Source organism: Cetorhinus maximus, chromosome 3 (genome assembly GCF_964194155.1).
Source record: "Cetorhinus maximus chromosome 3, sCetMax3.hap1.1, whole genome shotgun sequence".
Classification (NCBI taxonomy): Eukaryota; Metazoa; Chordata; class Chondrichthyes; order Lamniformes; family Cetorhinidae; genus Cetorhinus; species Cetorhinus maximus.
In genome coordinates this window covers 92703479-92718904 of record NC_135881.1, presented here as the reverse complement: position 1 = coordinate 92718904, position 15426 = coordinate 92703479, and the positions used below count along the sequence as shown (strand labels likewise).

General features: G+C 40.2%; 1 protein-coding gene across 7 annotated transcripts in view; it reads left to right on the top strand.

The window, feature by feature from the left end:
• Positions 1-15426, top strand: part of tex10 (testis expressed 10) — a 166329-nt gene that overhangs the window by 54498 nt on the left and 96405 nt on the right. For all 7 annotated transcript variants that reach the window (XR_013576180.1, XM_078538710.1, XM_078538711.1 and 4 more), the window contains one exon: positions 13978-14066. Coding sequence is in view for 6 of the 7 variants with exons in the window: in XM_078538710.1 (XP_078394836.1) it covers positions 13978-14066 (89 nt within the window). In the remaining variant the exon portion in view is untranslated. The remainder of the gene's footprint in view (positions 1-13977; positions 14067-15426) is intronic.

Sequence of the window (15426 nt, the reverse complement as noted above, 5' to 3'; positions counted from 1 at the left end):
TTGGAGCGAATGGGTCCCTGTATATGAATGTATGTCACTTCTAGCAAGCGTGAGTGAGCCATATTACAAGCAAAGCTGATCATCATCTTAAATTGGTTTTTGGTGTAGCTATTAACACACTCAGGATTTTTCATCAAGTGCTGCCTAATAATGGAATCACATCCAACAAACATTAGATGTTTTGCAAAGCCGACTGGTTGAGTATGGTCTGTATTCTGCCTCTTATGAACAACCGAAGGAACATGCTATTTGATTCAATCAGCCAATCACTGGAACGTACGACTTACGTACCTGGCATCACACCAGCACTGATATTCATAGAAGACGTTGCTCAATTTTGTGGTAGGCAGAGTGTCTTTTTGGACATTGCAGTCTACTTCAAATTACCCTGGAAAGGCAAAGTATCTCAAGAACTTGAACAGCAGGTTAAGCAAGCTGTTTCATGCTACTACAATGCAGTGGCTACGTGAGTGGTATTTTTAGGATGTTCTGCCTACCACACAATTGAGAATGTCATGTATAAATTTCAGTGCCAGTGTGATGCCAGATATATAGGCCATATGTCCTAGCATTTGGTTGTTTGAATCAAACAGCATGTTTCTTAAGTTGCTCATAACAGGCAAAGTACAGACTGTACTCAACCAGCCAGTGTTTGCCCAAAATGAAACATCATCTTCTGGATGTAATTCCATGATTGGGCAGCACTTGCTGAACAATCCCGAGTGTGCTAATAGCGGCACTAGCAACCAATTTAAGATAATCAGTCGAGCTTGTAACATGACTCATTTACACTTGCTAGAAGTGCCATACATTCATACACCAGGACCCGTTCTGTCCAACAAAAGGAATATGTTGAAGCCTTGCACCTTGAATTATCTGGTTGCTTTCTCCATGGCACCGCCTCGGCCAATTGGAGACGATTTGCCAACCAGTCAGCACCCTTTTCTCCTTCAGTGCAAATAGTTGTGATCTTTTGACATTTGGCATTCTTGCATTTGTCCCAATGAGTACAAAATGAAAGCTTTGGCAACATGCCTCTCTTTTCAGCAACATTCAAGTTCTGGGCTACCAACCGACTGTTTCCTATTCAATGATTTTGTGCCTATTGAAATGAATGAGCTGGCTACTGTATAAGTGGAAAACCCCAGCTACTGTATTTTGGGAGATGTTGCTTATCCACATATTTTATGATTAGAAAAACTTATATTAGGTTTTTGTACTGCATGAACAATGTCTCCTGTAGACAAAAACAGAATTACCTGGAAAAACTCAGCAGGTCTGGCAGCATCGGTGGAGAAGAAAAGAGTTGACGTTTTGAGTCCTCATGACCCTTCGGGGCCAAAGTGGACAAGTTCACATTTTCGCACATTATACTCCATCTGCTAAACTTTTGCGTACTCACTTAACCTACCTAAATTCCTTGTAGACTCTATATCCTCTTGACAGCTTACTTTCCTACCTATCTTTGTGCCACCATTTAAGGATCCCCACCAGAATGCAATCAATCAGAGGTTGAACTGACAGGGTACTTCCTCTGTTGTGCCCCTAGTCTCACTAAAAACCCTTGTTGAATTTTTAAAAATTCATTCATAGGATGTGGGCTTTGCTGGCAGGGCCGGCATTTATTGCCCTTCCCTAGTTGCCCTTGAGAAGGTGGTAGTGAGCTGCTGCCTTGAACTGCTGCAGTCCATGTGGTGTAGGTACACCCACAGTGCTGGTGAGTGACTTGGAGGGGAACTTCCAGGTGGTGGTGTTCCCATGTGTCTGCTGCCCATGTCCTTCTAGATGGTAATGGTCGTGGGTTTGGAAGGTGATGTCGAAGGAGCCTTGGTGAATTCCTGCAGTGCATCTAGTAGGTGGTACAGACTGCTGCTACTGTGCATTGATGGTGGGGGGAGTGAATGTTTGTGAATGTGGTGCCAATCAAGTGGCCGTTTTGTCCTGGATGGTGTCAAGCTTCTTGAGTTGTGGGAGCTGCACTTATCCAGGCAAGTGGGGAGTATTCCATTACACTCCTGACTTGTGCGTTGTAGATGGTGGACAGGCTTTGGGGAGTCAGGAGGTGAGTTACTCATTGCAGGATTCCTAGCCTCTGACCTGCTCTTGTAGCCACAGTATTTATATGGCTGGTCCAGTTCAGTTTCTGGTCAATGGTAACCCCCCCAGGAATGTTGACAGTGGGGGATCAGTGATGGTAATGCCATTGAATGTCATGGGGCGATGGTTAGATTCTCTCTTGTTGGATATGGTCTTTGCCTGACATTTGCGTGGCACAAATGTTACTTGCCACTTGTCGGCCCAAGTCTGGTTATTTTCCAGATCTTGCTGCATTTGGACGTGGACTGCTTCAGTACCTGAGGAGTCGTGAATGGTGCTGAAGTTCTACTTAATGAAGTGGAACTGAGTTTAACAGTGTAAAGTTCATAATTACTGCTATACACCCTCACTAGCCCTGTAAGAGTAATTTTATATTTGTTGAACATCAAATTTCTCCATTATGATAAGTCCACATATTTTTTAAAGCTTTTAGTTTTTATTTTATTTTAGTTTCCACTCTAGCCCCATGGGTCTGCCCTAATCATTTACTTTGATGAATAAAAATTAGAGGCAGGGATTCAGTGACTTTTACTCGTTGGTTTGCTGTCTGGGAAAATACTTCAATGTGATTGGCTGCTTACTTTGCTTGATGACATTACTGTTGCTGGAAGCCTGGAGGTCATTTTTGACTTGCGCAAAATTTATACTGATGTCAGAAAAAGGGAAGCCCATGCCACTGAGATTACCAGATCTTTTGTGGGCAGCTTCCTTTGAGGTCATTTGAGTACATTACTTTGCTGTTTACCTCAAAATTCAGCCCAATGATTATGTTGCTTCTCAGTTTATTAATTAAATCTGCCCTTGATCTCTAAGACTTGATGACAAGTGGTCTTCACAGTAAAATTTTATGATGCAAGTAGAAACCCGAGTCATTAACTTGTTTTTAATGACCTTTTAGCTATTTACAAATATAAACAAATGATCTCTAAGATGAATTTTACTTTATAAATATCAATAAGCATGAATAATAACTTCTTGTTCGTTTCACGTACTTTTGTTCCAAGAACTTTGTATTTCACAGTATAATTTGCCAACCTGTAATTGGAAGCAAGGGCTGATGAAATTTTCCACGACAGTTGATTAGGTTAGAGCTTTAAAAATACTTGGTGTTGAAGAGGGGATCCCTTGAAATGACAGTTGGGCATAATTTTTGACACATTGACGTCAGCATAAGATAGAACAACAGATCTCTAGTTGGAAGCTCTGTGATGCTTTGTCTTGCACTACACACACAAACTTTGTCTGATGATCGTGACACAGATGGAGCTTTCATTTGTGGTAAAGGGCATTGATTATCTGGACAACTAACATAGTTTCTGAGTTCCTTTATAGTAACTGGCGTCTTGCCAAGCAGGTGGAATAGATGGGGTTTTTTTTTGAACTCGTGGTAAATGCGACAACTCAATGCTGCCAGTGAATAGGTTGCATTTTGTAGGTAATATCAACCTGTGCAGCAGAAAATAATGTTTTGCTTGTTTCCTATTGCAGCAATAAAGGTAATTACATATTTTTAATAAAATGATTTATGCACTGTGTTCATTGACTTGGTGACATTAGAGAAGTTAGAGGTACCTTAATTAATTTCTTTGGTGTAACAACTTAAACAATTTTCCCCAATATGAACGATTGGGGTTTAGCTTGTTGCTATGCCTATGAATGTAGTTAGAGTTGACTTATAGAATTATAGAGCTGAGTTATTGCTTTTCTGCTAACATCTACAACCATTTTCAAGCTAGTTGAAGTACCTTCCTTCTCACTTCCCCTTTTTAGTTAGAGTTGTAAATCTGGTTCTAAAGATCATTGACAAAGGTGTAGCAGCAGGACACTTGTACTTTATTTGGGGAATGGTGTGTAGCGAGGAAGTATCTCGAGGTGTTTACTGCCCCAATGAGACTTGGGACTTGCTTAATTTAGATGTCACTTTACTTATTCTCCAGTTTCTGTTAAAGGGCTGGGGAAGAAAATAGAGGCCTTTGAAATGTGGATGCTAAGACGTATGCTTAAAATTCCATATACAGACCATAAGACAAATGAAGATATACTTGAAATTACAAGAGTAAAATGAACTCTCAAAAATGACTTCCAGAAAAGAAAATGTCAGCGTTTCAACCATTTGATCAGAGCTGAAAAGCTAGAGATCTCTTTTTAGAGGGCAAAGTGGAGGGCAGCAGAAAGAGGGGTCAATTTAGGCATAGTTGGATGATGGATGTCACATAATGGTTCCAGACAAGCTATAGTGGATGTGTGAGGGTGGTGCAAGACAGATTAGCGTGACATACCATGACTGCAGATCTTATGGTAGAAGTAGTTACAAGCAGCAGCAATTATCAGAAATTAACAACATATTTTTCCAGATTTTATTACTTATTTAATTGAGGAAACAAATTCTGAAAGTAACTTCATTTTGATGAGGATTTTCACACTTCATCTGGTTTTTAAAAAATTCTTCCCCTGAAGGTAGTGACATTTTCTTGAATGCAAGAGTAATTCCACACTGTTGGTGGGGAGGTATGCTGACAAAGAAATTGGGTTGTAAATTATATCACGACGGTCTTAACTCTGTTTCTCCCACCCCGACTTTTGTGAGCATCACTTTCTCCACACACATGCACCCTCCCCCTCCCCAGCCAAACTGGGAGTGTGAGATATATTTCAAAAAGGCACCAATGAGTTCTGTGGTAGTTTCCTGTGTATGCTGGGTGGTGGTAGTTGAACTTAAGCTGTTCTTGTTCAATGCTCACGTGCTCACTTCCAGCAAGGTGTTCCTAGATCAGTGCTTCTCAAACCTTTTTGTTCACAGACTGCTTAGGCCAGGCACCCACTGCTCCTACCCCCACCTGCTTTCGTTTGCCACCCCCAAAAAACTGATCAGAATTAACGTGAACAATGACACTGCCTTTCATGAGACCTCAATGAGGTATTGTCTGGTTCCAAGCTGGAGAGCTTAACTCTCATGCCGGGCTCCACATTCAGCTAATTCCTCTTTGTTTTCAGCTCTACAAACGTGGGAAACCTGACCTCTCAGTTGTACGTTGTAACAGTAATGTAAACCTTGCTTAAAACTGGTTCTATGATGTCATGCGGGTGGTGGGAAAAAGGGCCTGGCCTGTTCTTTCGTATGGCCTAGGTTATGGTGTTGAGCATCAGCGACTTGCATTTTGGACCAGCCCTTGGAGCACATTTTGAGAATTGCTGTCCTAGATAGCAGTGAGGAAGAAAAAGCTTACACACTTATTTGTCAGCTGACATCTTCAATCAGAGGGAAAAGTTGTAAATTATTGTGCTTCAGTTACGAAAACAAAAGTACAGGTCCTGTTTTGCATAGGGGAAAGGGGGCATTTTCCCTCCAAGCCTCACAGCATCCTGACTTGGAACTATATCGCCACTCCTTCACAGTGGCTGGGGCAAAATCCTGCAACTCCCTTCCTTTACAGCACTGTGGTTGTGCCTAACAACACATGGACTGTGGCAGTTCAAGAAGGCAGCTCACCACTACCTTCTTGAGGGCAGTTAGGGATGGGCAATAAGAACATGAGGAACAGAAGCAGGAATAGATTATATGACCCATTGAGCCTTTTCCACCACTCAGTATGATCATGGCTGATCCTGGACTTGAACTCCATTTTCCCGCCCGCTCCTCATGTTGTTTAATTCCCTGAGAAACCAAAAACCTCCCATCCTAGCCTTAAATATCTTCAGCGATGGAGCATTAACAACCCTCTAGGCTAGAGAATTCCCTTTTGAGTGAAGGAATTTCTCCTCCTCAGTCCTAAATGACTGTCTCCTTATCCTGAAGCTGTACCCCCGACTAATGGAAACAATCAGCATTCACCCTATCAAGCCCCTTCAGAATTTTGTAGGTTTCAATGAGGTGAATGCTGGCTGAGCCAGCGACACCCACATCATGTGAACAAATAAAAACATTTTTTGAAACATTGTTTTCATGATAAGTAAGGAATATTTTTTATTTAGAATAGCATTTTGAGTAGACCTTGTTGACCAAAGGAGGGCTGACAGAGTAGGTTATTTCTTTTTGTGGAATGATACACTTTTGAGGTGCAAAAATTCCATTTATTTCTGTTTTATTTTGCATTCCACCTGTTTTCACCTCCCCAGCAACAAAAAGGTTTTGATTGCTCATGGAGTTTTGTCATTGCTGTCTTGCATCGTAAGCCTCGGCTTTATCCATTTACTTATGTCCCCTTCTCTTCATCTCTTTACAGCATGCACAAGCAAGGGTTAAACTTCCACATATATATGCAGATGACTCCTAGTTTTACTCTGTAACCTTCTCCCTTGGTTCCATAGATGCTGCTGCACTCTTTGCCTGTTTAACAGGATCTAATGAGCCAAAATTTCTTCTAGCTTCATGTTGACAAAACAGATGTATCCGTTTTGGCTCCTGCGAGCATTTATTTTCCTCTGACCTTTTCTCCATCAACCAGTGTCACCTCAAGCCAAGTCCAGTGATGAAAACCAGTCTCCTTTATAAATGTATTGGCTAATGTGAAAATCTTGCATCTTAATTTAAATTAAATAAATACTGTTTGGCAGATTACCATTATTGTACACTAATTAAATTTCAGAAAATCTGCCGCTTATCAGCAAGCTATAAACTTAAGCTAACTAACTTACATGTGTATATTTTATATCAAATTGTGCAAAATTATTTTAAACCAACCAATAACAAAACTTAGAACAAGTGTAAGAAATCACTGTATAGTAATTTTATAAAATTCTAGGGAACTTATTAAATATTAAATGAATAGCGTTCTCTCTGCTTTCAAGAAAGCTCCCATACCTGCTTCCTAGGGTGACAAACACAAGCCAGCAAAGGTTGTTATCTCTGCTAAGGACATACCTTGAGCACAAGCACTGAAACAAGGCATTGTTAATCCTGAAAAGTGGGGTGGGGGTGGGAGGTGACCTCATGACCCATATGTAAAGGAACAGGCTGCAGGTTAAGCAGGAAATCTTAACAAGCATAAACCACGAGATGACTTAATGAATGTCCGATGGAAATAAGAGGGATTACCTTGAATATCTGCCCCTTGCCGATGGACAATTGAATAAATGATTGACATATCTATTTAGATTATGGAACATATCTAAACTGTTGCTTTTTAATAAACTTAATAAATTACCTTAAAATAAGTAATGAATTTGGGGTAATCCGTGACTCCCGAACCCAAATCTTGCACAAGCTTCCAGAATATTTGATCTGTTGATGCAGAGCATGTAATGTTACACTTGTAGAAACTGCTTGTTGTTTTATTCAACGTACTCTGCTCAATTGGATATTAATTTTAAATAAGCACAGTGGGTTTTCACTCTAGATCAGAATCCCTTTTAAAATTAGAGTTTTCCACTTCAATTATTTTTCTCCCTTCTGAAGCATTGAGGACTCCTTGAAATACAGCGACACAAATGTTCTACAGCATTTGGCTCACTTGGTGACCATTTGAACTGCAGTAGTGAGTTTAGCAGTAGGATGCGTTATGTATGCCTAATGTCATAGTTCATGTGTTTTAAAATATAACTAAGTTTAAGGAATTCAAGTTTTAACAAGAAAGATGGGTATCTGGTTGAGAAATTGGTAAAAGCAGCCCTGAAGTAAAAAAATCAAACAAATTTGGTGTTAATTACACTTAAAATCTACCTTGTGTTTACTGGATAAAGTCAGAGTAAAAGGGTGAGAGTCATGAAACAGCAGGTGATTTTACTTAGCTAAAGAACTAGAGACATGAGGTCTGCAATTAGTCCAGTAAAAGAGGAGCCTGTGGTTTCCCAGCCTGGGAATAGGCCATGTGTGCCACATTGCCATGGAGATGGGTGGAGTTTAGTGAGATGCTTTGTGGAGTAAGTGAATGTTTAAAGTGGTGGATGGGGTGCCAATCAGTTGGGCTGTGTTGTTCTTTTTGAATGTTGTTGGGGCTGTACTCATTCCAGTTAAGTGGAGAATATTCCGTCACACTCCTGACTTGTGCCTGTTAGATGGTTTTGGGAGTCAGGAAGTGAGTTACTCTCTGCAGAATTCCCAGCCTCTGACCTGCTCTTGTAGCCACAGTATTTCTATGGCTGGCCCAGTTCAGTTTCGGGTCAATGGTAACCCCCCCCAGGATGTTGATAGTGGAAGATTCAGTAATGGTAATGCCATTGAATGTCAAGGGGAGACAGTTAGTTAGATATTCTCTTGTTAGAGATGTTCATTGCCTGGCACTTAAGTGGCAAGTACCATTCACTCCACACATCAGTCCAAGCCTGAATGTTGTCCAAGTCTTGCTGCACATGGACATGGACTACTTCAGTATCTGAGGAGTTGTGAATGATGTTGAACGTTGTGCAATTATCCACCAACATCCCCACTTTTGATCCTGTGATGGAGGGAAGGTCATTGATGAAGCAGCTGAAAACGGTTGGGCCTAGGGCATGACCCTGAGGAACTCCAGCAATTTTCTAGGACTGAGATGATTGACCTCCAGCAACTGCAGCCATCTTCCTTTGTGCTAGGTATGACTCAAACCAGTGGAGAGTTTCCCTCTGATTCCCACTGACTTCAGTTTTGCTAGGGCTCCTTAATACAGCACTCTGTCAAATGCTGCCTTGGTATCATGCTCCTCATCCCACCTCTAAAGTTCCTCTTTTGTCCATGTTTGGACCAAACCTTTAATGAGGTCAGGATCTGAGTGGCCCTGGCGGAACCTAAACTGAACGTCAGTTCAAGAAGTAATCAATCTGGTTGCAGTTTGAAACTGTAGCAGCAGCTATTGGAAACCAAAATTATTTTCTCATGTTTTTAAGCAGGAGTTGCAGGGAGGCCCACTCTCGATCTGTGAAATCCAGAATTGAGGTCAGTGAAGAAGTCAGAGAGTCTCTTAGCCAAAAGCTAATGGAAGGACCCCGGTAAAACCTTGTACCTTGGTGAATAGCTAGAACACTGAAGAGAAATCAGAGTGAATTCTGGAGAGACATAGTTCTGTTGGTTAATTTCTGGATGATCGGATTTCTTCTTTAAATGTTAACAGTCCCCAACAGGATCATTATGGGTGTCACAGCCAAACTTTGTGCTCAGTCCCAGTATTGGTCATTTGCCATTTTTTTCATATCCTAACCTCTCCCTAGTCTGGGTGTACTGAGGACGCTATTCTCACCTGACATCACAAAACTCGGTTCAGGAAGTCAGCCAATATCCTGTCTGGTCTGTATGGCTCAATTGCTCACTCAGTACCCACAGGAACTTCTAAAATTGGAGTTCTGATTATTTAAAGTACTGATGAGTGGAATATGCATTCTTGAAATTATAGCTGAATGATACTGCATTCAACATTGTACCTGCTGTTTATTGTATTGTTAAACATGTAGAACTGGTTCTATTTATTAATTTGATTTGAATTTAGCTTTAAAAGATCTCTGCTGCCACAATTGATGGTTCTGATTAATCCAGTTAGTTGTGGCTTCAGATTGTATCTTAATACTTGATGCCCTTTCTTCATTCAAACGAGAATCAACACTTTCAGCGAGCCCTGGAAAAGGTGTTAAAGAGTGAGAAGAGTTAATATCCTTCCTAAGCTTTACAATCTTGACAGACCTTCTTTTGTCTGAAACCTGTATTTGTTTTTGATAACATTTTGCCAATCAACACCATTATATTTTGATAAAAGCAAAAAACTGCGGATGCTGGAAATCCAAATCCTAGTGGGGGTGGGGTGGGGGGAAGGGATCGAAATAAGCTAAAAGGTAGAGATAAAACAATGGCTGGAAATACATTTAAAAACAATGGAAATAGGTGGGAAAAGAAAAATCTATATAAATTATTGGAAAAAAGGGGGATCGGAAAGGGGGTGGGGATGGAGGAGAGAGTTCACGATCTAAAATTGTTGAACTCAATATTCAGTCCGGAAGGCTGTAAAATGCCTAGTCGGAAGATGAGATGCTGTTCCTCCAGTTTTCGTTGAGCTTCACTGGAACAATACAGCAGGCCAAGGACGGACATGTGGGCATGAGAGCAGGGTGGAGTGTTGAAATGGCAAGCGACAGGGAGGTCTGGGTCATGTTTGCAGACAGACCGAAGGTGTTCTGCAAAGCGGTCACCCAGTCTGCGTTTGGTCTCTCCAATGTAGAGGAAATCGCATTGGGAGCAACGAATGCAGTAGACTAAATTGAGGGAAGTGCAAGTGAAATGCTGCTTCACTTGAAAGGAGTGTTTGGGCCCTTGGACGGTGAGGAGAGGGGAAGTAAAGGGGCAGGTGTTGCACCTTCTGCGGTTGCATGGGAAGGTGCCGTGGGAGGGGGTTGAGGTGTAGGAGGTGATGGAGGAGTGGACCAGGGTGTCCCAGAGGGAACGAGCGATCCCTGCAGAATGCTGCCGTGGGGTGAAGGGAAGATGTGTTTGGTGGAAATGGCGGAGGATGATCCTTTGAATGTGGAGGCTGGTGGAGTGATAAGTGAGGACAAGGGGGACCCTATATTTTGCTCTCCTTTGTACTGTCTTTCTAATTGAAGATTAATTTCCTCCTCAGTCCACAAAGATTTCCATCCTTAGGTGAATTATTCATTTCTATTCTTTTCATATTATGGACCTCAGCAAGGAGAGACCTGTCATTCCTGCTGGCCTAATCTCTTTGGATTTAAACTTCAATCCACATAGATAGAAATCTCCCCAGTAATGTGCGTCTTTTCTTCCATTACATTTTCGTGTGATGGCATGTTATTGAGTGAAATTTCCCCATAGCACATTTTAAATGCATTATAACATTGTTTCCTGCAGATGGCGGTATTCCACATCACACTGCCAACTTGCTCAGGAGTATTTATCACAGTATCTGTAGTTAGTATTGCCGTCTTGCCTAGCAGATTTATGGGGTAGGATTTGGTCACTGTTTCACCTGTTTTTGAGACAAGAAAAAGCCCAAAATTAACTATATTTCAAAGCATTTTATTTTGTGCTCCAAGGATGTCTGAAAAATATCCTATACAGTCCTGGCCTTGGACTATTTTCAGGTGGCCACCTAAAGGGTGTTGGGTGCCTTGTTGCCAATGGAATGCTAAGTAAAAATATTCTTTCAATTTTAATGTGGAAGCACGAGGAGTGGACAAGTGGATGCCACTCCCATCTTGTGGTACTGTGAGGCTGCTGTTGATCAGATACTGACCCAAAGTTCAATACTTCAAATAAAAATGAGGAAAACCAGAATATTTTTCTGTGTGTCGGAGCACATTGGATGCTGGCAACTCAGCCAGGATTTTTGAGACCCAATTTCTGAATGGCTTCTGGCTTCTTGATTTGTGTGCATGATGCTTATGCAGTTCCAAGTCTGGGCTCATGAAAAGGTCCAAACGAATTTCTATCCCAAAGTGTCTTAATAACATTGAGTAATTTGTATGTCACCTAAGTGACAGCTGGTGACTTGTGGAAATAGATAATGTTTATGTCACAAAATAAAAATATTCTGGTTTTCCTCGTTTTTATTTGAGAATTATTCCTTTGTTTTTAAAAAGTTAGCCCATGAAAGAACAGCTTATAATTTGACTTTAAAAATGAGCATCTCCTCTCAGGCAAGTATATTCTTGCTTATGTATGTAGAGCAAAACTGTACACAGTACCCCAGGTGAGGTCTCACCAAAGCCCCAAATGATTGCAACAAGACTTTCACCCCACTTCCAATAAAAGATTGACAAGCCATTTACCTTCCTAATTGCTTGCTGTATTCCATCCTTACCTTGTGCCTCTAACATATATCACTCTCCTTGTCCTTAATCGATCCTACTCAACCTCTAACTATCCACTTACTGTTAACCCACTCATAGAAGATTTTTGGGCTTTCTTTTGTTGACTGCCAGCCTATTCTCATACTCTTTCTTCTCCAGCCTTATTCTCCTCTTCACCTCTCCTCTCAACCTATTGTATTTGACCTGGTTCTTACTTAAAGAATTTATAACTGTTACGACCAAGATAAAGAAAAAGGGATTCTTAAAGATGATATTTCTAATCAGTCTCTGTGAGATATTGTTGCCAGCCTGTTGTTTGAATTCCTTCTTTCCCAAGTGAATGGTTTGAACTTGAGGTTCGGTTTAGCAGCTGCAATGGCTCCTGCAGTTAAAGAATTAGAGTTTGCCTTTGCAGGTGGACTCGGGTCCTGGGAGAGTGAAGGCTCCTGTTTTCACTCTTAAAGTAATGCAGGTGGTGGCCCTTGGTAGCCTGATTTAGTGCAGCAGTTTAATAGCTGTTTCTGGAAACCTTCCTCAATCTCTCTCTGTTGAGAAGCAGTCTCTATTTCAAGGTGTCTCTCGCATGATTTTCAAGATGGTTCTCTCTTTAGGCAGCTTCCAGCCTTTTCTTACAGGATGAAACCCAAACATGTCTGCTTCCAAACTGATGAATCATGCTTCAATATTAAGTATTGGCCATTCAAGCAGTCTTTCTCCCGACTGGTTTCATTTTTCGCGTTTTATTAAGGTCCTTATCAGTTAATTGTCTTTGTTCTGAAAGAATACCAGCAAGTTGAAGGATCTCGTTTATACTTGTGGAACACTCGTTGTCTTTCGTGACCCTTCTTGAGTTAAACAATTTGATAACATTTTGGAACCAACACAAAGGTGCCAGGTTTCTGAACAAAGGTCTTTTTTAGAAGCTTTTTTAAACAAATGTGCTTTTCAAACAATTGGCTTTAAAATCTATAATATCATAATTACATGTACTTGGCAATAACCTTTAAATTCTTTCTCCCTTCCTGTCAAACCCAGCTTATCTTTACCCAAATTTTATGCTCTGTGGCTTTTGACTTTTCTCTTCACTCGAGGTTAACATCCAAGAAGCATATACTTCGATTGTGTGTATCCCAATCAATCTTAAAAATACAGTGATTTGTCAAGCATCATCCCCTACAGTGTGCTTTTTAAAAAAAAAAGTACAAATTCTATATGTATACGCTGGGTCGACCAGTTAGAAAAGGAATTGTAGGTGAATCTGATTAATTGTTTGAGATTCAAGCCCCAATTCAGGACTTATGCACCATAAGAGACTGATGTTTCATTGCAGTACTGAGGGAGTGCTGCATCATGGCTTTTGTATGAGATATTAAAAGTGCTGTTGGGTGGGCATGGCATTATTCAAAACAAAACTGAGTTCTGGTGCTCTGTCCACTATTTACCCTTCAAACAGCATCGCTAAGTAAAACTGATTATCTGGTCATGTAACTTATCGGTGTTTGGGACCTTGCTGTGTATAAACTGACTGCCATGTTTTCTATATTACACCCGTGACTATCCTTCAGAACGACTTCATTGACTATAAAGTACTTTGGGATATTTTGATAAACAATGTTACTTTATAAATATGTGGTTTTTTATTGAATTATTTCTGTTTGATATCAGTATTATTGCCAATGTTCAATTTGACCTTGAAGGAAAGAGTTGCTAGGCATAAGGTAAACATTTGATGAGTGTGTCTTATAGAATGATGGTTCTATGATTTAATGTAGAAAACATAGAATATAGCTCTTCAAATGACCAAACTTAATCTTTGGACTCAAAGTGAAGAAAAAAAAATAGCATTTGCTAAATATTTGTCTTTAAATGGTTGTAATTTATGGAGACGTTGAAATTTATGTTTAGTTCTTTAAATATGGCCCATTTAGATTGTAACCCTTTGTTCATACTGATCATAAGTTTTTTTTCTTTAATTCTCATCACTGAGACTTGTGCAAATTTCTGTTTAAGTGCATAAGCATTTTTTAAACGTGCTTTGATTTTATTTCTAACTTCTCTAAGTAAAACTTCTGTTACACATGTTATCTCGTTTTCTGCTTTATTAGCTGAAATTGTAAATGTTGGTGTTTCAAATATGCAAGACATTTAACGCTGTGCCTTATTTCATTACAGGTCATCTTTTGGTGGATGGACTACTTCACTTCCAGAAAGTCTAGTCAATGACGTGGATTACTTCAGTTTTCTGTTTTCTACACTGACAGGTATTAACTGTTCAATTTTCTTCTACTTGCATTTAAATATTAAAATTCAAAATTTTCTTTTGATGTAATATACAATGCATTCCACTTTTAACTTTGTTTTTCTCAGTAAGCCTCAATTCATTCATGGTACTCCAACTGTATGTTATCACTGTCTGCATACAATCGCTCTCCTGTTTCAGCTGTGATGCATGAATTTCCTAGGTCTTGTTACATGAACTATATTATCTCCAAACAAATAGTTTATGTGCCACTTGCTACTCTGAGTTTTTTTTGTAATATCTTTTAAGGGAAGCACTCTGGAACAATAAATGCAAAATATTGTCCATGATGGAAACCTGAAATAAAAACAAAATGCTGGAACTACCTCTGTCTGGCAGCATCTGTGAAGGGAGAAATAGAGTTAATATTTAATGTTGAATATGACTGTTCAGAACTGAAGGAGGATAGAAATACAATGGGTTTTATGCCATCAAAAGGATGAGGGAGAGGAAGAAGGGAAGGTCTGGCATAGGCCAGAGGGTGGGAGGGATTAAATGACAGAGATCCTGAAACAAAAGGCAAAGAGAGTTGTAATAATTGTAGTAGAGAGACGAAGCATTTGTCCAGAGTGAATGTAAATGCAAGAATAATGAACAGCTCTGTCTGAAAGCAAAAACTTGAAAAATACGGCTCAAATCAGCTCATGGTCAAAAAACAGGAGCGAATGGGGGACAGAGTTATTGGTCTGAAATTGTTGAACTCAAGTGTTGAATCCAGAAGGCTGTAAAGTGCCTAATCGGAAGATGAGGTGGTGTTGTTGGAACTGGTGTTGAGCTTCACTGGACAGCAGCAGTCCAAGGACAGAAATCTTAGCGTGAGAGCAAGGAGGTGAATCAGAATGGCAAGCCACTGGAAGCTCAGGGTCATACATGCAGACTGAGTGGAGGTGTTCCGCAAAGCAGTCACCCAATTTGCATTTGGTCTCCCCAATGTAGAGGAGACTGCATTGTGTGCATCAAATACTGTATTCAATTCTTGAATTGAAAGAATTATAGGTAATTATAGGTAAAGCACTTTGGAACCTTTTGGAGTGTAGGCATGTGGCTGCAAAACAATGGATGAATGCTATTAGATTTCTCTAAATTACTGAATTACTAATCTCAGCAAGGATTTTGAGGTGCAGAGTATGAAGGTATCTCCCAACTGTGGAGAAGAAAAATTAGAACAGAGTTGACCTTTCAATGCTGTTACATCTTCTGGTGCCTGATTTGGAGGCACTTGATAAAGTTCTGGGAGTATATTGCACATTGTGGACCCTCTTGGCCGCAATATTGTTTTTGGACAGTGGATGTTTATATGCTTGGAAAACCTAATTGAAAGT